General features: G+C 32.8%; 2 protein-coding genes across 3 annotated transcripts in view; one reads left to right on the top strand and one right to left on the bottom strand.

Moving 5' to 3' along the window:
* The window catches only part of LOC115879128 (protein yellow-like), a 66,026-nt gene extending 59,710 nt beyond the window's left edge, over positions 1–6,316 (top strand). For both annotated transcript variants that reach the window (XM_030895791.1, XM_030895790.1), the window contains 3 exons: positions 935–1,224; positions 1,396–1,567; positions 6,031–6,316. In XM_030895791.1, the coding sequence (XP_030751651.1) occupies positions 935–1,224; positions 1,396–1,567; positions 6,031–6,235 (667 nt within the window). In that variant the 3' untranslated portion in view covers positions 6,236–6,316. The remainder of the gene's footprint in view (positions 1–934; positions 1,225–1,395; positions 1,568–6,030) is intronic.
* A 59-nt stretch (positions 6,317–6,375) lies between these two features.
* LOC115879134 overlaps positions 6,376–25,448 on the bottom strand; it is a 58,851-nt gene continuing 39,778 nt past the window's right edge. Inside the window, exons 2-6 of the mRNA XM_030895798.1 lie at positions 16,229–16,325; positions 13,671–13,776; positions 12,031–12,104; positions 11,809–11,962; positions 6,376–6,820 (exon numbers count right to left, since the gene is read on the bottom strand). Coding sequence (XP_030751658.1) covers positions 6,714–6,820; positions 11,809–11,962; positions 12,031–12,104; positions 13,671–13,776; positions 16,229–16,315 — 528 coding nt within the window. The 5' untranslated portion in view covers positions 16,316–16,325 and the 3' untranslated portion in view covers positions 6,376–6,713. The remainder of the gene's footprint in view (positions 6,821–11,808; positions 11,963–12,030; positions 12,105–13,670; positions 13,777–16,228; positions 16,326–25,448) is intronic.

Genomic DNA, 25,448 nt, shown 5'->3' on the forward strand with positions numbered 1-25,448 from the left:
CATGGCCTACTAACAAAAATGATCTTTTAATGAAAACTTTTAAATATTGCAGTAAATAGTGAAAATAAATATAGAGTGATATATATTTTTGAGTAGCTTATGGCAAGCCAGATCATATAATTTATAAATATACAGGGTGTTTTATTTAAAAACTTAAAAAAATAAAAAAATATTTTAAACCTAACTTTAGTTCATATCTTTTCTGTTCATATCTTTCTTCTTCATCAAAAATATTCTCTTCATAGAATAACATACTACGCCACTGTATTCTACATAAAAAGTTCTACAATAAACAGTTTTCACCGTCTCGATACCTCGCACAATAACGGAGATACGGGGAGTGTCTCAAATTGCAAAATTATCAAAAAGACCCTGTAGCTTAGAAACGAAGAGGGCTACGAAAATCATCCTCCATTTGACAAAAAAAGCGGGACAGGTTTGTGCAAACCGCACCCTTCTATATTCACTAATAACGGAGCTACCGTATGATTTCAACCAAAATGGGACACCCTGTACAGTTCTTCGATTTAGTACAAATCTCAACGTAGAGTGGCAGTTTCAGTAAAGATCTCATCGACGACATGAGAACTGCGATCTTTGCGAACATGCTGAATATTTTTAATTGCACAGACCACAGATTTTGTGGAAACTGTATTAGATTATAAACTGACGAAATAATCTTTAATAAATCTGAACGTGTAATCGTTGCTATCGTAAGAAGATATCGTTGCGTGTAGGGTCCTTCTTAGTCTACCAAGATGGTTAGACGTTAACGTTTAATTATCCGTTAACGTTGAAATAACGGTTTAAATAACCGTTATTATACTTGTGTCGTAAATTAATCAAAGAATCTCAAATTAAGTCAAACTATATAAAATAATACAAATTTTATTGTACTGAATGCCGTACTAGATGACTAATATAAAGATTTTAGATTTGGTTTAGTGACATTTCGTTTACTCGACCATCATGCATGGAGAGTGACAGATCACTTGTTCTTCCCTGACCCTTTGGCATCATATTACAAGTTACATCATTTGGAATTTGAATGGACGGATGGGTTATTTGGATTAGCCTTGAGTCCCCTGGATAAATATCACGATGACAGATTGTTATACTTCCACCCTATGTCTAGTTATAGAGAATTTTTGGTCAAGACTTCGTATTTAAGGAACGAAACTCATCATGATAAGGATGTGTTTCAAGTCCTAGGTCAAAGTAGAGGTAAGTAATCAATTTTTATTATTAATTAATTATTTGCACTTGTAACACATGTAAAGCTAAAATATAATAGGTGACTTTGATGAAAGCCTTTCAAAATTAACTTCCACACACTGTAATACTATTTTTCAAATCAGCTCAACACTAGTAAATTTTTATTTATTACTTTTACAGGACCATCCAGCCATATTTCCTCATCTGTAATGGATGACAACGGTATTATGTACCATCTTCTAGTCACACGCGATTCCATTGGCTGCTGGGATTCCAGGAAACCATATAGAAGAGAAAACTTAGGCATTATAGCAAAAAGCAGCAAGACGTTAGTTTTTCCTAACGATATTAGGTTAGTTTAAAATTTTAATGCCTAAGAGTAGTAGTACATAATACGTCGTAGTAAGACCTTGATTGAAACTCTGATTTTGAACTTGATTTTTGTTTTTATCAAATTTTGTATCGCCGTTTTAGACATTTGAACCATTAGGTGATTATTATCAAGCTAGATATTTATAGATGGGGAAAGGGAAATTAAAACAACTTTCGTTGCACGTCATCAATGACACCATACGTCGTCTCATGGAGTTTGCTGGTGGTCGTATTATTATGTGCAACGAAAGTTATTCTAATTTCCCATATGTATAGGTAGTGATGTAAAGTTTCCAGAAATATATTTTCGGAAATATTTCCGGAAATATTTCGTGAAACATTGGAAATATATGGAAATATTGGAAATATATGAAATATTTAAAAAAATAAGAAAAACTGAAATATTTATTTATAAAACTCATAACAAAACATCGCAAAACACAAAACGTTTTTATACATAAACACAAATAAAGAGTTATTCTTCAAATTAAAAAATAAATTAAGGTTCAATTTGCACAAAAAAAAATATTTTTGACACACTAGTCGAGCAAGAGGCATATCTTTATCGCTGTCATCAGCATCACACTCAATAACATCTCCTTACCAGTCTACTTCCTCAAAATCTTCAATAGTATCGGAAATAAAAATTGATCTATTGCCGTTTCCTATTTTCTTCAGCAAGTTTTCATTGTGGGATACATAGAGTAGCTTAGCGGCTCTATCATTAGTAAGCCTGTTTTTCTTCCGTGGCAGCCGAAGATGCTGGCATCATCAACATTCGTGAAGCTACTTGTGATAATGAAGATGAAGAACACAGTCCTTTCCACCAGGAGACTGGGTTTGGTTTGGTTAATTTCCAAATAACTTGCCACTTCTACAACGGTAATCTGCTATTTCATCTATTATTTCTTGCTCCTTTATATTGAGTTTATTTTTTTATATATTAAGTATGCATTCTATGGCAGAAAGAATTTGGGTTTCATCAAGTTTAGAACCTTGTGATTTTGGATTTAGTAATTCTGCAGCATAATGAATGGGTTTAATAGCAAATTTTCCTCTTTCGTCAACAAACTCCAACAATTTGGATTTTTCTTTGTCGTCAAGTGAGGACAATGCAAGATTATTGTGAATTACCCTTCTAATATCACAAAATGCTTTTACAGCAAAATGAATAGTGCTATAATCTCCTTCTACAGTTTTTAACCATTTGCCAATAGGTTCAAAAATGTTAATTACGTTGGAAATTTGGGCCAAAATACTTCGTCATCTGATATCCACTGCTTAACATTTTTATCAATCATTTGTGTTGCTTCTTGACTAACTGCAACTCCTTGTAAACTGAGCCTAGTACTGTATACACTTTTTAAATTGGTCAAAATTGAAGACCAGCGAGTTTTTACTACGCTACGACTTACGAGCTCGGGACTTCCCCGAAGAAATGCGAGGTTGCAAATAAGTTGGTGAGTCCTCAAACTCGATATATTCACCATATTATATGTTTGTAAAACTGTTCTATAGTAAGTTTAATGTTTATAGGGTTACAAAATATGAAAGATAGATTAATAAACATCGGGTTTGAATCGTTAATGACAAGATTTAAGTATTTTTAAAAATATTTCCAATATTCCCAATATTTCCGAGACACGTTTGGAAATTTCCAAACGTTTTTCCACGGAAATATTTCCAACGGAAATATTTCCATTTACAACACTACATATAGGTTTGATGAAGTGTCTTATTTGTTAAGTCTATTTCACTACAATCTTTACAAATATATGGTGGTCTTATTTCTATTACATTTTAAAAAATCAAATAACTTAAAGACTGAACCTTCCAAAGAGCTATTTGTCAACTACAAAAAGCCTAGTATAAAGAACCGTACATGTACTAAGCTATTGCCAGAACGTGTTCTGCCGTTTCAATGAAAAAATCAATCTCATCAGCTTCAAATGCCTAGAAGAAAGTAGAATGAGTGCGAGCAGAATGAGTGGGTCCTCTGACAACAGGAGTAGAGATCTACGTCCTCCGAGGGTATACACCCTTCAGAGTCTAGGAACTTCCCACCGACTGAGGTATCCGTGAGGTGGAGGCTGGAGGATCTGTCCCCATTTTCTCCGTCTATTTAACATGGTCTCTCCTTAAACCTGATACCGGTGTTGTCCCGAATCTATAATAGACCATATATCCCTCTTTCTCTATTGCCTCCTTGGATTGGAGGCCAATTCCTATTGTGAGGACCTGAATATGATCCTCCTCTTGCATTACTTCATCTGCACATGGTTTAAGTCCATGACATGTTAAGTCCGCCGTAAATAATCCACTAACAGAAAATAAAAATCAGACCTATAGTAGGTCTACTAAGAACATTACAAACTTAATAGGCATATAAAGCTCATGGAATTATCAGACAAAACCATGTGCAGATGAAGTAATGCTAGAGAAGGACCATAGTCAGGTCCTCACAATATGGAGTGACCTCAAATCCAAGGAGGCAATAGACAAAGAGGGATATATGCTCTATTATAGATTCGAGACAACACCGCGCACCGGTATCAGGTCTAAGACAAGACCATGTTAAAAAGATGGAGAAAATGGGGACAGATCTGAACCTCAAGCCTCCACCTCACGGGTACCTCAGACGGTAAATATTTTTAACCATTCTGGTGATTTGTTGGCCACTCGGTGTTTTCTGATTTTTTTTTGTAATTACTTTGCAACACGGCAGAAGGATTCTAGACTTATAACACTGATGACCCTTTTTTGGCCATTTCATCTGCTTTTTCATCGCTTCTGTGATCTTCGTGTCACGTTGCGAATACTGACGTATTTTGGTCATATTTTCCAACGAGTACTATTTTCTAAGCTAGTATTGTTAATTTTAAAGTGTTTGTACCGGAATAAAACCCTTTGTATATAGGAGGAATAATAATAATACTCTGCAATGTTTGGCTAACTCTATAGCACCGGAAAAATCAAATAAACTGAAATAGGAACTCGGCTGTTTTAATTTGAACCATTGATTAAGCCAGATCCCAAATCACATTCACTGGTATTTAAGTCCGTAGCTTAATTTTTATTTAGAAATATATGTAGAAATATTTTGTTTGTTTATCGACGAATTATAAATGAAATTAATCGAGGATTATTATTGTCATCAAGTTGAACATCATTTCTACACATTTTGACAATAATTATTATGATGAATAAATTGACACACACAAAATTTGAAATCGAATATAACTCATCAGTTACTTACACGTATAGGAACCTTAGATAGAAACTGTCAAGAGTAAATAGCTGTATTATCCGATAGTCACGTAGCACTAAAAGCGATCAATTCAGTAACCATCAATTCGAAGTTGGTCATAGAATACCTAGAAAAGCTGAATAAATTAGGAAAAAGAAAATATAGTCCTCCTACTCTGGGTGCCCGCTCACCAAGGAATAGAAGGCAATAAAAAAACGATCTAGCTAGAAAAGGAGTGAACACTCCACTAACTGGACCAGAACAGTTCTGCCTTCCAAGCGGAAACCAAGAACCTGGAACACTCCATCCGTAACCTGGAATGGGAATCCTCGACGATGGGAGACACTCGAAAAAGTTTTTGACAACTTACGCCCGCAAAAAATCTTCGGATTGTCACGCAGTTTCTAACAGGACACTGTCTCCTCAATGAACACCTCAATAGATTGGAGTTGAGAAACAACGGCGCAATGCAAAGCAACAATGCAGATTCTGCGGGAAAAATGAGCAATACCAGAACACCTCATAACTGAGTGTGCTGAGACGACAACCGTTAGTGCCAGAAATTTTGGTACGATTGATGTCAGAGATGGAGATCTGGCCTCTGTGAAGCCGTCTCAGATACTGGCTTTTGTCAAAGCCCTGAGACTGTATGATAAGTTATAACTCGTTATAACTCAAGAAAGGGGTACACATAATAAAGATCTATAAGGTCGCGGTGATTAAACCACCTCCTAAACATTCCCTACTTACACGGATCAGTAAATCAATTATTTGGCATTTGTTTTGAAATACCCTGTATAGGGTATTTCAAAACAAATACCAAAAACTAATAAAGTGATTTACAATTCACTTTTTAATTTCAAATCGATAAGTTTTATTAAAAGCAATACAAAAGATACCTAACGAAGTTTCTAAATAATCTAGCCTATCCAAATTTATTTAATTCTGAGTAATTAGTTGCTTAACTTTTTATTTCAGTTTTGGTACTAAGAATAAGCGTAACATTATTTAAAATGGTGAGAAAATAAGCGAAGTGTCTGCTGACACATCATAAGTATATGCATGGAACCACCGATGCTCACCGTATAAAGCATGACATTGTAGAAAGAAGAATCCAATTCCGAAATCAGAGTCTTAATCAGTTTTATATTTATTTCAATATTACTAATTTACTAAAATTAAATTATTCTCAACAGACTAGATCAAGAAAAGAAGCAAAGTATGTGGATAATCACCAACAGATTGCCGTACTACCTTATAGAAGGTTTGAACACGGAAATGATCAACTTCCGTGTATTGTCAGCATATGCGGATGAATCCATAAAAGGAACGATCTGTGATCCACAAGTGGGTACTAAGTATCCATATTACCAACCTTCAAATGATCTTGACTGCTACTAAACTAACTACCTTATTATATTTTTTAATAAACTAATACTTTTATATTAACAGTAGTTTTGTATTATTTTATTTACACCAATTTTCATATAAACATGTAGTTTCTTTTTATTATTTATTTATAAGAAAATAAAGACTAAATATATACTAAAATAAAATTATTTAATAGTTTAGTACAACAATGGCAAATTTGTTCTAGAAAATAAATAATAACTACAGAGTCACAAAACATTTAAACCATTACAGACTGGTTACATTTATGTTTTATACATAACTACACAATAAATATGGCAAAATATATAAATATCAATAGAGTAGAGAGCAAGTCAATATACACACAATACACAAATATCAGTAAGTTATAGATATAACTGTAAATGGAATTTGTAATATTCCTTTGACATAAACATTCAGTTTCGTACAACCACAGAACGCATTTACACTTTATCTTGTGGTGCATAATGAAGGAAGGTATTCCATTTTACCATCCTCTGCGGAATGGATCTTTGGTGTAAGCTCCTCGTCTTGCCTCTTGCCAGATCTGGTAGAAGAAGCTGTATGTCACTAACCACATATACGTATATATACCTAAAAATAGAAAATTTATGTAAAAATAAGTGAATCAATAGACAATAAAAGAGTCAGTAATCAATAAAACTAGAGTAAAATGTCGATAAGTAGATATATAATAAAATATTTCATCTGGAGATCTATACTGACATTAGCCTATAAGTCCCATAAGTTCCATTAAAATTTCATTTAAAAAAAATCGAGAAAGGAACTCTATCTCTTTACGAGAATTTGCACAGCATGTGAAACCCGGATATTCGAAAAACAACATTATTAACTGTAGCGAGGGTTGTACTCGTAGTAACAAAATTAATTTTTATATTGTTAATACCTTCTAGTTACAGACATTTTCCCAGAGGCGGAAATATAGGGGCGGTTGAGGGGGTGGTGCCAACCCCCTCCCAATATTCTTTCAATGGACGAAGTTGGGAGATTGCCGTCCTACTTCGTAAATGAGAAGAAGCTTCAAATTTGCTTTTGCTCATGTGAAAAATTATTTTTTTCAAAATAAATCAAGTTAATGATTATTTATTTCACATCGACAATTTGAATCTACTAAAACTGGAACTTCTCCATCAGCTGGATATCCAGAAAATACTGTTTTTTTGATGTTCGGAGAATGTACTCTGTGACTATTACTGTAAAAAACTCTGACTACTACTGGTAATACGAATCAAATCTGCTTTGAAATTGAGGACGTGTCCAATATTGCCGAAAACCCTGATAATACCTCTAAGATAATACCTGATACTTCAAACCTGCCCTCAATCACTAAATCGGTCGTTTCGTTCGCAGATCTTACATCTACTATAGTGTCTGTAGCATCCACATCAAGTGATAATTCAACTATGGTGACAATAACTTTCTCGCCCGAAATTCTCCGATCCTTGCCAAAGGCTCCACCAAAAAAAGGCAGAACCAAAAGGCATCAAACGAACCGACAAAAGGTGAAAACAGCAATCTTAACTGATGAATCTTAACTGTAAAAAATTAATTGGCTACAATTGAGTCAGCTAAATTGGCAAAGAAAAAAGTTAAAAGCCTTAATTTCGAAGCTCCAAAAAAACTTAAAATATCCAAACTAGAAACTAAAACTAAAAAGACCAATTACAGACAGATACTTAGTAACTTAACAGTGTTGTGTTAATATGTAAAATGTGAACGTGTGTGGATTAACTTTAATTGTATTTGTCTGATGATGCTCGTATGAGCGACACACGTGTCACTGTTTAACATTATATAAACGTTGAGACCGAGACTTTGAGTCTTTTTTCTACTTCTTTTTTAATTTAAACCACGTCTCTTTGAGAAAAATGGACGCCTGCTTTAAATTTAGTAACTTAAGTAAATAAGAAGAATCTCCGAAAAGGGGTGAGTGAACAAACCAAAAACAACCTGACTCATCTCCATCAAAGGGCAAGAGAGGGAGCGAGAACCTCTCATCTCTTCTCCGGCAGGGAGAGAAAAAAGCCAGGATGGAAAGCCGTTCAACACCGGGAAGCAAGCAGGAACGTATCACCAGCTTTGCCGCTTTGCTTGACAAGTGAAAATGGCTATACTGGACGAAGTAGTGGCGATCGGATCGCAACACAACGATCTACAAAATGTGGGTCAGCTGCGTTTTGCGGGGATACACTTTCGGGTGGGCATGATCCTCATAGATTGTGTATCTCAAGAATCGGCAAATTGGTTGGTATTGCATCTAAGCTTAAAAATTGGCAAGGGCCGGAACTGGTTGCAGTGAATGGAGAAAACATCCCTAAAAGGGCGGCCATCACGGGTTTTCTGCCAAGGAGCAAGGGGAAAGACACCACCAACCTGCTGAGCCTTATTCAGGGGCAGAACTTCAATGTAAGGACATCGAGTTGGCGAGTCATCAACTCGAGGGAGGAGGGTCATGGTCAGGTCCTCACAATAGGAATTGACCTCAAATCCAAGGTGGCAATAGAGAAAGAGGGACATATCCTCTATACTCTGTTTTTTTTTCTCAGGTAAGATTTCGACAGACGATGACAGAAGAAAAGCAGATGACGTCCCATACCAATCTATTTATTTTACTACAAAAAGTTTCTAATAATTTTTAAGATATCTATGGATGGGTTTAAATATAAATCCGTCATGCGTCGTGTCTTGTTGTTTTTAACCAGTTTTATTGGTTTATTTAAAAAATGACAGATCGTATTTCAATTTTATTGGTTTGACGGAACGATGAACGACAAACGGACGCCGATGCGTATGAACTCGCCTTTAGATTTTTGTCATTTTTGACGCTTGTCAAAGTCTTGCCACATTATAGGTTATAATTTTGTGTCAACTTTTGTTAAATATCCTGCGTTTTGGAAGATAATGCATTTTGATTCGTATTATTACGTGTGTTTTGTGTCTTTTGAAGTCAAGTGGAGGAAAAATCGAGTGAAAATTAACTGTAGACCCAGAGCACAGTTTATGGTTAATATTCGCTGCCCAGGCAGAAAGTCTTATACACCTATGAAGTTGCCATCGATAAAGTTTGTATACCATTTCGTCGTAGATAAGTGCCCATCTCGTATATGGTAGAAGGATCAAACTAAACACATACTAAAAACTGGAGTAGCTGTAAAATATCGACATCACACGATAGGTAAATAATGGATTTTAGTACTGCAGAAAAATAATGTCAAAAGGTACTGGTTTAAAAAAATTAAGATTAAAGTTAATTAATCAACCTTTAAGGTATAAAATTTGGTAGGTGTTATTATTAATAAAATAATTTGTTTTATTTACCTAAGTTGTTTTATTTATTCCTGTGGAATATTACAAATTTGTATTTGTACATAAGTTATATTGATAAATATAATCATAAATGCGGGTAGTTTCATAAAGCTTAAAAGTAAATAATAGTTCTTTTTTATATTTTTTTGGTATATAGTGTCTTGTTCTTGTTTGTTTTGTATTAACACATACCGTTTTTATTAAATAAAATAACTCGATAACATTTTTTCAGTTTTATACAGTTTTTTTCACAATATTTTGAAGTAATCACTTGTCATCTTGTCAATCAAATTTTAAATATTTCCTGCTATGCGTTCCAGTTGTACCAACTTATTTCTTTGTAAAATAAAATAAACTACTTTGAAATTAAAATGACAGACACATCTATCACTGTCAAGGATCTTCTCGTTGGACAGACTATATTATATATACGGGACAACACCGGTATCAGGTCTAAGGAGAGACAAAGTTAAAGAGGTAGAGAAAATGGAGACAGATCCTCCAGCCTCCAACTCACGGGTTCCTCAGCCGGAGGCAAGCTCCTCGACTGTGAAGGGCGACACGGAGAGCCAAACTCCAACCGTGGAAGGGTGTGTACCCTCGGAAGAAGAACTGTTGTCAGAGGAGGTTGGGAAATACCCTGCCCCTTCTACAACAGGAATATGATGGGTTATAGATTGTGTGATGACTCAAGGAAGGGGGGCACAATGGCACAATATATCTGAAGGTCGCAGTGATTAACCCCCCCTCTTACACATTCTACAAAAAAGAAAAAAAAAGGAAAAAAAGACAGTGAAGATGAAGAGGAAGAGGAATACTATTGTATTTGTTGTTTTCAAACCTATTCAAATACTAAAGCCAAAGAAAAATGGATCCAATGACAAGAGATGGCCTCATGAAGCTTGCACTGGCGGCGAACATTCATTGCTTATCAGAATAATATATTTCAATAAATACCTTTAAATTATATGATTGTTTCTACGTTACAATCCTTATTTCTATCCAAAAATTGTCTGTTTCAACTCATCTCGACTCCTGTTTCAGCTTACCTCGGTATGAGGGGTGTTGAAACAAAATGACTTGTGACGTTTAAGTCGACTTTCTGTTACCAGAATTAAAGAATTCTGTTACCCAAATTTACATTAACATTTCCTCGGTCTCCTCTACAGAATCGCTGGTATGTATGGAAACGGTCGATTATTAGGTAAAATATACAAGGTACCGCAAAAAGTTAAATAAAAAAGTTATAGGATTTTTAAATGCCTATTAGCTAGTAGTAGTAGTGACTTTAAGTATACAAGGTCGGTCATAAAGTTGTGACTCATCAATATTTATTTTTTTTTAAATGCAACCCCCTGTATATTATTGGATATTTGAATTCTTTCTTCAATTTTAAGCAATAATCTTCAAAATCAACCATTTCCGGGTTATGAAGTTTTGAGTTTGAAATGTTAAAAGAAAATTTTATAATTTCCAGGTTCGATTTAATCTCGTTTTATACATCTATAAATGCTAACTTGACAACTAATGTCAAATATTATTCAGTATCACAGTTTCTGCAGAATGGCATTGTTAAATGAAACTAAATGAATGAAAATGTTAATGCTGATAGAGTGTAAGTGATATTTTCAAGTCAAAAACTCGGAAACGATTGGTTTGAGGTACATTGTTTGTATCTCAATGCTTGCTTAAAATTGAAGAAAGAATTGAAATATACAATAATATACAGGGTGTTCCCTATAAAAAAATGAAACTTTGATGTGCCACGATTTTATTACCAACCCTGTGTACTTCAGTTTATTTCTCGCCAATAGACATTTAAAAACCCTATAACTTTTATATTTAACTTTTTGCAGTACATCGTATATTTTACCTAATAATCGACCGTTTCCATACATATCAGCGACCCTGTATATTTCAACATATAGACAGATTTTAATTTAAAATAACGAAGATTTGAGCCTATTTTGTAGAAATTGCATATTGATTAATAATTTTTTCAATACTAGATATAATAATTTATGTTTTTTTTGAGTAAATATTTTATATTGAGTAAAAAATCATTATTACTCAATATAAAAGTAAGATACAACCGTCAAAGAAGAGTACGGGCGAAGTAAATTACGTCCAGGTATCCACCTCGCCAAAATTTTCATCGATCGTCGTTGACGCCGTTTTTTTCGATCGTATGGTACATCCTTTCTTTTTTTTATTATAATTATCTCTTTGGAAATTTAGTTTTATGTTATACTTACAGAAAGCTATAAGTCCTAAAATTAACCATAACGTTCCATTAAGGTTATCGTCATTCGTGTAGAAGTTGATGGCTGTAATAATAACAGAGACCAAAAGACCAATAATCAGCATTCCTCCCAGAAGAACCCATGGCATCATCAGGTAAAAGTTCCTCTAAAAAATACATTACGAAAAAGATATAAATCAGGTATCGATTTATTTTTGTACAGGAAAATACACACCTTGATTGTGCCCACTATCAAAAGTATTGAAAGGATTATGGTCACGCAAAGGTTAACTATTAGTATTATCTGAACTGAAAAAATATAAAGAGCATTAATTTTCATTTAGAACCTACCTAGAAATATACACACAACCAAACTTATATGGAATCAACTATTATTTTTCATAATTTTTTAGACGTATGAAAATTTTGTGTTTATGAATAAAACTCAGTCCTTACTTAATAATCCATATAGCAATAAAAACAAATAATCAGTTCCCAAAATAAACAAAATGGTATTTTTTTGTTTTCTAAAACGAAATTAAAATTTAAATTTTTAATGGCCAAAAAGCAAAAACAAAAAGAAAATTGATAATTGTAATATTTCTTGTTGCCTCCCTTATACAAGCTTCTATCTGCGCTGGCATGCTTCTTATTAAATTATCAATGTTGTCTTGTGGTATGTTTTCCCATTCTGCTAATGCTGCATCAATAAGCTGTGCAAGATTTCCTGGGTTGTTTCGACGAGCTCTAACCCTTCTTTTGAGCTAGTCCCACAAATGTTCGATAGGGTTTAGATCTGGTGAACATGCAGGCCAGTCCAAAACTATGACACCTTCGATTTCAAGTTTTCAATTTCGATTTCACTTTGATTTCAATTTTCTAGTCAATCGGCTGGTATGGGGAGGTGCACAATCGTACAAAAGGTTAAAATTATCCCCAATTGCAGCTCTCCAAAGACTAACGATTGGTTCTTGCACCAAATCAATATATCTCCGACCTGTTAAAGTTTGTTGAAGTGGTAACAATGGAGTTTTTGCTCCCAGTATAATACCTCCCCAGAACATTACAGTTCCTCCTTTACATCTTGGTACATATTTAGCAGCCTGAAGTCTCGCTCGTCTTCCTGGAGCTCTGAGAACCCGAATTCGATGGTTATCTGATCTTAGGCCAATTCTGGTCTCATCGGAAAACAGAACATTTTGTCAATTCTCAGTTGTCTAGTTTTTATGTTCAAAAAAAGGCATCAATTTAGCCGGTCAGTTTTATTTTACCGAGATAACTGTGAGATCCGTAACTCTCTCCTACTGTAAAACCCTCGAGCACGAAGCATTTTTCTTATTGTTTCAACTGAAACGTTCACACCTCTAGCTGCCAGAAGTTGTCTTTGTCGCTCTGGATGAGAAACATTGGGATTTATTCTAGCAATTTGGCACACAAGGCGGTCTTGTTGTTCAGTTGTGACTCTTTGACGACTTTGTCTGGGCCTATCCTTGTGTGTTGCTAATTCCAAGTACCTTGCATATGTTTTCGATACAACACTCTGGGTAACGCCCACTATCTCTACGTCTCTTTAGAGCATTCCTTGTTCGGTGAGGGCAATAATTTTTCCCCTCTATACATCTGTTAACCCAACATAAGGCATTTTTTACTTTTTTTAAATCAAATGAAAATTACCGGAAAATCCTGATTTTACTACTGAATACAAAATTCAAAAGAAAATAAATCACGGCAGTCCTTTATTCTTTATTATCATGTTTATTTACAACAAAAACCCTTATCTTAAAGTTATATAGCATTTTTTATCCTTGCAAGAAATTTAGTCAGAAATAAAGAGTGATTCCATATAAGTTTGGTTGTGTGTATTTTTTTACTTACTGACAAATTCTGAAAGAAATGAATCTAGAACTATCATTCTAAGTTGGACATTGATGATTCCTAGCATATTTAGGACAATGATTATTATGGTGAATATTGACAAGATCTGAAACAAAATCAACACATCAATTTGTAAATTAATTAAATTTAATGGTTATACATGGTGTTTCAAAAGAAATTGCAGAAAACACTAATGATTTATATTTCATTTTTAATTTCAATTGGGTAAGTTTTATAAAAAAACACACAGAAAGTAAAAAAGTTTTTAGATATTCCAGGCTATCCTTATTTATTTATTTCTCAATTGTTGCTTACGGTTTAATTTCCATTTTGATAATAAGAATAAGAGAGATAATCTACACTCAGATGCAAAAAACAAGCAACGGAAAAAATGTTCGCCAAAGTTAAAGGGTTATATTTTTATTTTTAGTTCTATGTCCTTAATTTTATTAAGAAACTGTATACAGGGTGGTCCGAACTGTATTCCGGAAACTTTGGCAGCATATTCTGCATATAAAAGTAAGTAAAAGAACTTCGTATATATATGTATGTCCTAAAATACTTTGTTTCGGAGATACAGGGTGTAGAAGTTTCATTTTTATTTCAATTTTTTCCAAATCATTTCTGAAGTAACGCCAATATTAGGATGAAAATTGGGAGTTTTTTGGCAAGAAAAATTTGATTTTGATGTCAATATGACGCCTACATGTAGAGGGCGCCACCTGCATATTTTTAACTGGTTTGAAGAGTAACTTTTCGTTCGTACCTGTATAAAATTACTTTGTAAAAAAATATACATTTACGACGTTTTTTACGCAAAAAAGATCTCTTGGTAAAAATCGCTACGAGTAATGGTTCTTGAGATATTTGGAATCGAAAATATCAATACCTGTCATCATTGACAAATTAAACATATTGACTAAATAATTATCAGATTGAAATCATAAATTTGAAATGTTTTTGTGCCAAAAGTTCAACAGAAACTGTTTGGTCATCATTTCTTCGAAGAAAAATTTATGATTAATTTTGAAAAAATGAAAATTTCCTGAATTTATTATTTCAGTCAAATAACTATCTACTCAACGTGTTTATTTTTTGTCAATAATCACATGTATTGATTATTTCCATATTTTGAGAACGGTTGATCGTAGCGATTTTCACCAAGATACATTTTTTACGTAGAAAGTCACGGAAATGTATATCTTTTCACCCAATATTTTTATACAGATACGGACGAAAATGTATTACTCTTCAAAACAGTTAAAAAGTATGCAGGTAGCGCTCCCTACAAGTAGGACCCATATTGACTTCAAAATCAAATTTGCCATGTCATAAAACTCCCAGACACCAATTTTCATCTGAATATTGACGTTACTTCAGAAATTATTTGGAAAAAATCGAAATGAAAATGAAACTTCTTCACCCTATATCTCCGAAACTAAGCATTTTAGGACATACATTTATAAGAACTTTTTTATTTATTTTTATCTGAAGAATATGCTGCCAAAGTTTCCGGAATACTGTTCGGACCACCCTGTATAAATATATCAATTTTAATTCGTAAACTCAGTTTATTATAAACTTACTTATTATACAGGATTAATCGAAGAGTTTGAATATGGTTTTAGTGTCGAAGATTGTACAAAAGTCATTGATCTAGTTAAAGATGGCTAAAATTACGAATATTCTCTAGGTCCTTGAAGAAGAATGGGAAAACATAACAAAAAATACTTGCCAGCCTCATTGGCAGTATCACAGAATATACCCGCTAGGTAGGTAGCTACGTAAGGTACGTAGCTATGTAGGTACGTAAATTCAACAATTTCCGAATTATCAAATTTTGATTTTGAAATGTTAAACGAAAATTTTGTAATTTCCAGACTTGATATAATCTCATTTTAGACATCTATAAATGCTAACTTGAAAACTAATGTCAAATATTATTAAGTATCACAGTTTCCGCAAAATGGCATCCTTAAATCAAACTGAACCTATCAAAATTAATTAAATCAAATTGTTTAAGTGATATTTTCAAAAGTTAATAACTGGGAAACGGTTGGTTTGAGGAACATTGTGTGTACTCGATTTTTGCTTAGAATTGAAGGAAGAACCGAAATATGTATGGCAATAAGAAATTCCATTTAAAAAATGCAACTTTGATGTGCCACGGTTTTATGACCGACCCTGTATCCTTAAATTTATTACCCGCTAATAGATATTTAAAAACCCTATAAATTTATATTTTACTTTTTGCGGTACCTCTAATATTTTGTCTAATAATAGACCGTTCCCATACATATAAGGGACCCTGTATATGACACTGTAACAAATATACTATTCAGTTTCGCCCTTTAGGTAAAAGAGCTAAATATATTATATTTTGCTATATTTTTCTGAGATAATGACCTACTTCAGTAACATTAATATCAAATTAGTTAAAAAAAGTTAAAATACTAACATGTGCTGTTTCAAAAATTACAAAAAATTATTTAAATTTTATTTTCCAAAATTGTAAAATATAATGAAAAAAAAATGGGGGGAATTATATTCATACTTACAATAGCCCCTATTCCTGCTACAAGAGTCCCTGTCCTCAAAGAACCACAACAGCAACATCTCCTCAACAGAAATTTATTTTCGCCCATATTCCTTTATCTAAAAATTAAAAAATAAATGTATTAACGCACTCACCGAACACAATTTCATATTTAACTAAACATAAAAAACAATACCAAAGCCTGAAAGGCTTTACTACGAAGATATAAAAACCTGATTTTGAGATTTTGTTTTCTGGGTAATAAAACACCCACTGCTAATTTATTTTCAGCCTTCAATCTGGACATTCCGAGTTTATTGTTTTTATTATGGCTAGTTTTTCTTGCGCAAGTTAAGCAGGTAATTTATGGTGCAGTAAAAACGTTTTGTTTTATCTGGTATTCAAGCGTAGTTTTGTTTATAACTATGGTAACTTAATTATGTCAGAATAATTACGAAAAAAATTATAAAAAATGTGTAGGTAGTATAATTGACTATACCGGGTGCCTCTGAAAAGTGGTTCACTCCTATAACATTTTATTTTTTCAGATAAAAAAACGAGATTTGATATGATACTATATGACAAAAATTAGGGTTGATTGACGTACCTATTCAATTGTTTTCGGTCACTTCCTGTTTCACCGGAAATAACTACAAGTTATGTTTTAAATGACACGCTCGGTATTTTTTACTTTATTTGATAGAAAATGACACTCCGAAAAGAATGACATATCACATGTCAACTTTTGACATTTTCGCATATGGTTTATTTGAAATTCTAACATATCCTACTCGAAATATCAAGTGTTTGGTACCAAATTATTCGTAAAAAATGTTTTTTCCAAATATGCTAATGAGCCCACCTTGTTTCATTTGAAAAATTTGAGATATGATTAAAAATGCGATTTGGGCATATTTTACGAAAAACGAAAAACATTAGACAATCAAAACTATTTTTCCAACGCTCCTTGATTAAAAATTAGTGTTTTTAACATAAACATGGCACAAATACGATTTTTTTAAACGAAAATATCCAGAGTTGACTCTCATTTTCTATCGAATAAAGTAGAAATATACCGAGGGTATCATTTAAAAATCAAAAGTTGCAGTCATTTCCAGTTAAACAGGAAGTGACCAAAAACAATTGAATACGTCAATCAATCCAAATTTATGTCATATACTAACATACCAAATCTAGTTTTTTTATCTGAAAAATTAAAAAAGTTAGCCACTTTGGGGTCAGCCACTTTTGAGACGCACCCGGTATACATATATGGGCTATTTAAATTTATAAAAATATGGTAAAACTTTGTTTTTGTTTTTTATAATGTAATAATGAAAATATTTAAACTTGTTGCCAACTAAAAGAGCAAAATCAGAATAGTCAACAATTTAAATCATTATTGATTGCTCCCTGTTTTAATTATAAGAAGAAATTAGCAACAGACACCCATAAAAAGCAATATTATATTGCAAATGTAATTTTATGACCAGCTTTATAGTATATCATCACGTATCTACTATACTTTTAGTTACAAAAAGGTTAATGGCTATAGTCTTTATTAAAACCCTTTTATTGCTCCCTATAATACAGGTGATAAAATGAAATAAAGTGCCTAAGTAATTATATTTCTATTAGTATTTTTCTATTACAGTTTTTTGCCTAAACTGTTATAAACCAGAAGGTATTATTTTTCAAAATTTATTTTTAGTAAAGAAAAAGTAAAAATTTTCCAATATATTTTCTAAAAAGATTTTTTTTGTAATATAACACAAATTTCAAATGTATTCAATATACATATAACGGACTCAAATGGCGGTTTGTGTAATGATTAGTATCCGGTGTTAGTTTAGTTTGTGTTATGATAGTACATCCGGCATATATTTTAAAAGATAGAAAATTCTCTAAAAATTCTACAATGCGATCCAAGAAAAAAACGACGTCCCAGAGGAATGACGATCATGATGATAATTTCGGCGAGGTCGAGCCATAGACGTAATTTTTTACTTGGCCCCTACTCTTTATTATTAGGGGTGCTAACGGCCAGTTGGATTTTTGAAGGTTGTAATTTATTTTTATATTTAGTAAAAATGATCTATCTTCTATCCTTTTCTAAACTTTCTATAAATTTTTTATTTATTTACCGTAGGGCACACACACATGGTACAATAAAAGTAATATGTATAAATATACACAACCAAAAGAATATAGACAAATATGTACAACACTTAAAATTATAAACAAAATATATATTATTAAAAATTGACAGAAAACTTGTTAAAAAAATAACACTAATTTATGGAGAAAAAAGAAAATATATTTTGTTTATTTTCTATAAATTAGTGTTAATTTTTAACAAGTTTTCTGCCAATTTTTAGTTAATGACGTCTAGAGACTTTCCTCGCCAAAATTATCATCGATTGTCATTCCCCAGTTTGCCTTTTTTTCGATCATACGGTATAACAACTAAAATATCAATGACCTAACACATTTTTAGACCAATTTTATGCCCAATCCACACTCTACCTTCTCTATTTCTTTTACGTCACGGCACAACGAAAGACCTATTTCCTTTCCCATATCGACGACGTCGTATCGCCCTTTAGAAAGCATTCTGCACAGCCTTGACCTTAATCTCTAACGAGCCTTTAAATAGAGGAGCCATAACAGATTCTACATAGCCACTGCACCTTTGTTCGCGACGACGACGCTCCAATTTAATGCACATTGATTTTCTGCGTGATTTAAATCGGGACAATACGGTGGCCAATAAAGCAAATTTATTTGCACGAGCTCCTTATTATATTATTTTAACTTACAGGCAGAGATATATTTACCATTTAATAATGATATAGATAAAGCTTAAGTCTCTACCACAGAAAATTTGCTAAGTTTTGTGTAGTCAACACTTTAGGTTTTAATTTTCCCAAATTGTTAATAAAAAAAATAAATGTTCGGAATCATGTTTTCCTTCTTGCTGGTAAACATCAAAGCAATACACTTGTTGCTCACTATTGGAAACAGCTGTTGAAAACCGAAACATGTTTGTCAAGTGAACCAACAAATTGATATAGATCTTAATTGATTCATATCATATGAAAATGGTATTATAGGGCCCAAATTGTGTTGACATCTTTATTTTAATTTGATTGTTGATTACAACAACAAATAAATAAATAGAATATAAAAAAAAAACCTTAGATAAGATTCTATAGACCTCAATTAATAATTGTACTGATTCAAAGCCACCATAACTCATAGAACTATCTTAATAAAATTATTGAACGTAAAGTAAAATATTGATTGTAGATATAGTGTTTTGAGTTAGATATCCAAAAGAATCTTTACGTCCTTATTTAGGTAAATAAATTGAAGATTATTTGTGGTAATATAGCAATAATATAGCAACAGTCAAGGCCATATTATTATCAATATTTACTGGCATTTTGCAGAATAAAATATTTTAAAGGTGTAAAGGTTAAAATCAAACAATATTATTGAAACCCCGAAAAAAGATATTTGAACTATTATCCTCTACTTATCCAGGGACGCGCCAAGTATTTTCGGCGCCGTCGTGCGAAATAAGGGTAGGCGCCTTTCTCCAATATTATAAAGGTGTGTATCGACCACCCACGGCAAACCCTCGAACATCGGCTCGCGCGGCAGCCGCGCTTAATGGATACTGAGACAAAACAAAATTTGTATATTCCACAACAGACAGTGGCGCGTGCAGTGTTTTCGCAGTTTTAACCATGGATAATGAAAAGTGCCGACTTCTAATTCAATTATATGGTGCTAGAGAATTACTCTGGAACAGCAAATATCCACACTACCATAACAAGTTGCTGAGGCAAAATGCATGGAATGATATAATACTTCAGAGCTTCGCATAATGCGTCGCAAACTTCTGGAATGATTCTTGAAATTGATTGTTTTGACACTCGAAAAAGGTATTGCAAGCTAGTATATGAGTCTCCTGTGGCTAGAAACCTCAAAGCTAATCTTTCACTAACTGGAATCACCTCTCGGAAGTTAGTGTCCATATGGTGTCCATTTTCTTCACGTATGGCTCAATTAATATTTTTAACTGCGCAAAATCTCTGGTTGACATCCTTGTGAATTTTTTTATTGTTTCATCAATGGCTTCATATCGCATATCGTCCATAAGTCTACTAATACCATACTGCATCCTATTACTATACATTTTCTTCATCCACTAATACGCACCTTTCGTTTCGTTTTTTTAATGATGTGATGAATTACAATGAAAGCAGCTGCTGCTCTTGCACGGATGTCCATGGTGGCAGTTTACGAACAACTGCGCGAAAGGCTGGATCGGTTGCCTTGCGAGGCCGCCGCACACTACAAAATGAATGCCAGAAATTTGGCTCGCGAGGCAGATAATTGGTTTGCCGCGGGCGAACATGGCTTGCGAGGTAGCCGCGGGCAGTCGATACGCACCTTAATACTAAGCCAAAATTTCCAATGACCAGCGGCGCGGCGCTCGGCATTGGTGGATAATATATTTTCACCACTGGCGTTCATAGATAAAAGTATTACTTACATTTTATGTTAATTTGTTGATAAGTTCCAAAAAATGCTTTTATTATTTTTTATAGTCAGGTGACCGCAGGCGCCTTTAGGGCTTTGGCGCCCTCGTGCGCCGCACGACCTTGCCCATATGGACGGCGCGTCCCTGTACTTATCCTCTAAAGATTATTTGAACTGTTAAATATCCAATACAATACAAAAATCAAATAATCCCAGCAAACAGAATTCTGTTAGAAGATTTCAATTATTAATACTAATGGCATATCTAAAGTTATTAGATGTAACAAAAACCATTACTAAAGATGTTATAATGAACTAGAAAATAAGCTCTTTGAAAGAACGTTAAGAAGTTAATGTTATTGACGAATTTTAATGTCGCTCTTATATATACAGGGTGTCCCAAAAATAAGTGCAAGCATTTTAAGGGGTGGTGGATCTCGATAAAAGAAACATATTTTTTCTTTATTGTTTTTTAAATAAGTTCAAAATAACGGAGTTATTTTACTTTGAAAATTTCAAAAAAAAAATGTTTTCTAAAATTTTGCGAACCACTGGATCTTTTCTGGATTTTCTTTCTTGTAGATTTAATCTAATAATTAACAAAAAATTTCAAATTTTCAAAAAAAAAATTCACGAAAAAAACCTCATAGGCGTGTTTCTGGGGTTGAACTATACTACCAGTTAAAATACTTGCATTTATTTCTGGAACACCCTGTCTATAGAATTATTATTCTGTAATATTTAATTTTAAAAACACTTTTATGAATAAACCAAACATAAAATAGTATAATTAGGATACAGAAAAAATATTTACCTATAAACTCAGAAATAAGCATATACATTGATATTTACTTTTTTAAATAACTGTTTTTTGTATTAAAATAAATATATATGACATTGAAATATATATACATATAATTTAATTGCAAACGTATATGTATATACCATATAGTATATAGATTATTGTAGCTAAACGATTAGATTACAAATTGTAATTTTTGGATTAGTTGAAGGACTATTGGAACTACAATTTAAAAATATTTTTACAAGATACAGAGTGTACCAAATAAATAAAAAATATCAAAATTAGATTAAGGTTTATCAGACTTAAACCTTACCGTTTTTGAAATATTTTCAATTTTATGAAATTGAAGTAAAAAATTTTAAGGCTTCATCTTCAAGGCTATCAAAGTTTTAAACACTAAATATTTACTGAAGTTTATTTACTGATCAGTTATTGTGTTGCAATAATAAAAATAATACTACCTCATACAGAGTGTTCATAAATTTATTTTAAATAATTTCTAGCTTTAAGCGGCAATAACTTGTTTAATTTAAATGTAATACCTTGTATATTTTAGGACAATCAGATGCAGAATTTAAATGTCTATCAAATTGTACTATACCATTTTCAAGTTTTTGTGAAAATACATTTTCTTATTAATAAAATAAATAAATGCCTTTATTGTCAAAAATTTTTTCAATTTGTAGGCAAAGGTAAACAAACAAACAAGGTAAAAAAAACAAGGTACAGAAACAAACAAACAAAAGATAATACAAAACATTATACAAATAATATTGTCAGTCTTATTGTTTAAAATAAACATTTATAAATGTTTACAATGTCAAAGAACAAAAAAAATAAAAATAATATTCAAAAATATTTAGCTAGTTTATAGTAAAATATCAATGATCTCTAAATAAATTTATTTCGCGATGTCATTAGTAAATATAGCAATAGCAAACATTAGACCAGTGTTTACAAGATCAAATTCGATTTTCAAGATATAATTCATTTACGGCGTAGAAAGCCTTGTCTAGTAAATAAGAGTTCAATGCTTTGCGAAATGAAAAAAATGATGCTATGGATTTGATTTCAAATGGCAGGTGATTGTGCATTTTTTTCGAGTTGTATAATATAGAACTTTTAACTAACTCTGAGCGTGGGGTAGGTAGATAAAGATCTTGCTCCGCGTTCCTGAGTGGATAAGTGTGAGATGGCCTTTCTTGAAAAGCTGATACATGTTTACGTATTAGGCAAACGGATTCAAATATAAATAAAGAAGGAGTCAATATTTTTAATTCTTTAAAAAAGTCCCGGCAATGAGTTCTGCTGTTTAGTCCCAGTGCATATCGAACAGCTCTCTTCTGGAGCTTGAAAATGCGGTCAAATTGAGTCGCACAACACGTACCCCAGAATGGAAGGGCATACCTGAGGTGCGACTCAAAAAATGCATAATAAACAGTTCTAGCCACTGACAAGTTAAGCTCCTTAGAAACAGACCTTAATGCAAAACAGGCAGAGCTCAATTTTTTCGACAAAGCTTCGATATGTATGTCCCATTTCAGAGAATTGTCCACAACAAGCCCTAAGAATTTTACAGATTTTACGACGTCAATGGTGGTGTTGTTAAGTACAAAAGGCTGCAACGAGTTTTTATACGACAAAGATTGAGAAATGTTGAGACTCAGGAGGTTCGAATCGCACCAAGATTTAATGGTGATTAAGTCATTTGATATAATCCTATGAAGTGCCGTGATGTCCTTGTTGCTCCAAGTGAAGCTAGTGTCGTCCGCAAAAAGACATAGATGTTTATGATAGCAATGTCGTTAATAAAAAGAAGAAATAAAATAGGGCCTAGTACTGAGCCTTGTGGTACTCCACATTCTATTGACTTGCTAGAAGACAACGTAGTATCCACCATCACAAGTTGACTTCTGTTGTTCAGATACGACTTAAACCATTCGAGAGATGATCCCCTGAACCCATAGTGCTGCAGTTTATTAATTAGGATCTTATGATTTACACAATCGAACGCCTCAGAAAAATCACAGAAAATTGTTGCTATAGAATGATGGTTGTTTAGGCTGGAGAAAACTTTATTAAGGAGAGAAAACATAGCGTCATTGTGGACTTGCGCTTAGAAATCCAAATTGATATTCAGTAAGTATTTTGTACTTAAACAGAAAAGATACCAGCCTTCTTTTAACCAACCTTTCTATGATCTTAGATAGCGTTGGAAGGAGTGCAATTGGGCGATAGTTAGAAGCTTCATCTTTGCTTTGGAATGATTATTGCCGTCTTAAGACATTTTGGAAAAATACCATTTTGGAACGACATGTTTATCAAAGTTGTTAGGCGATTCAGAGTGCTTTCTGGCAGATTCGAAAACATTTTTAAAGTTAGACCGTCGGTCCCAGAAGAGGATTTATTTTTGATGGTGTTAATTGTACTGCGAAGCTCTTCTAAAACTGCGGGCGAAAAACAGAAACTGTGTAAGTTTACATTATCATTAGAGAGATAAGAAAGTGGATCATGAGAAGGACATATGGTATTAGTTAAGTTTTTCGCTACATTTACAAAGTAATCGTAATGTTCTCTCTCTCTCTCTATAATTTAGGCCTCATTTATTTATCAATATACCCATGGAATATTGACATTTTAGATTTTTTTAAAGCAACAAATGTACAAAATGTACAGGTTCTAAAAACGATAATATTACTAGCCCATCTGAATAGAAAAAGTGAACTATTTAAATCATTATATTTTTTTCTTTCAAATAATAACAATTATGCATATGATTATTTCAATAATCTATTAATTAATAATAAAAATAAACAGTAAACAGGTTTATTATTATCACTATACACCCACTATTCCATGGCTCTATCTACGCGTTCACTAGAGTGTATAACTAAAATAACCCCATTCCAACCATTTCACAACACGCTCGTTAATCTTTTGTATGTCGAAAGGTTCTATATCTGTCGATTAAATTCGATTGCCCAACCAAGAAAATCGACTACTTTATTTTCAGAACACTGAAAATTTTATAACAGCTTTAATAGCCTAGTGGAGTTAGTTAAACTATTCTATGGACTAATAATAGAACTAAATTACTACTATTGTTTTAAATTATGTTATCCTCTTTTATATAGTTGGTCGTTAAATATTGCTAAATATACAGAGTGAACCCACTATACAAGATGTATAGTGGGTTAGAAGTTTATGGACAACGAGTAAATATTGTTAGAAATCTTGAATATCTGCACTAGAATATTTTTACCAAATTATTTTCAAAATGTTCTTATTGCCTCTTTAAAAGGAATGTAATAAGATCTTTTTCATTTTAAATTGAATGCCCGGTATATTATTAAATTTTTGAGCATTATTATCTGAAACTCTACATATTCATACTTAACCATAATTTAAGTGGTTTGAAAAAAATACATCAAGCTTTAACTTGTTAATAAATATCAAAAACTCATCTTACTACTGTCAGTTCAGTTTGCAGGTTATCTTGTAACACCTAAATGCAGCATCTGTGTAAACATTTATGTCTACAGATCAAATGCATATCTCCAATATCCATTTGTAGCATTTGATATGCCTACTTACAGCTCTACCATAAGATTCCTCTATTAAACCTGCTAGTTTCCTAACAGCCATACAGAGGTACTCTTTAGTCAATGTTAGTGATGAGCGAGAGTGGCCTTGGTCTTAATCTTGCACAAAAAGTAAGACCAAGACCGGCCAATGCAATATTTCGGCAAGACTAAGACCGATTATGCAAGACTTTTGCGGTCTTGCATTTTTTTTCACTTTATGTGATATACCGATTTAGTCATTTTAGAAGTGTAGTCTGGGTTTTAACGTGTAAGACAGTGGTGTAGGCAGCTTAATGGAAAAT

This window comes from Sitophilus oryzae, unplaced genomic scaffold, assembly GCF_002938485.1.
Source record: "Sitophilus oryzae breed Bouriz unplaced genomic scaffold, Soryzae_2.0 scaffold_1576_pilon_pilon, whole genome shotgun sequence".
NCBI classification, from domain to species: Eukaryota; Metazoa; Arthropoda; class Insecta; order Coleoptera; family Curculionidae; genus Sitophilus; species Sitophilus oryzae.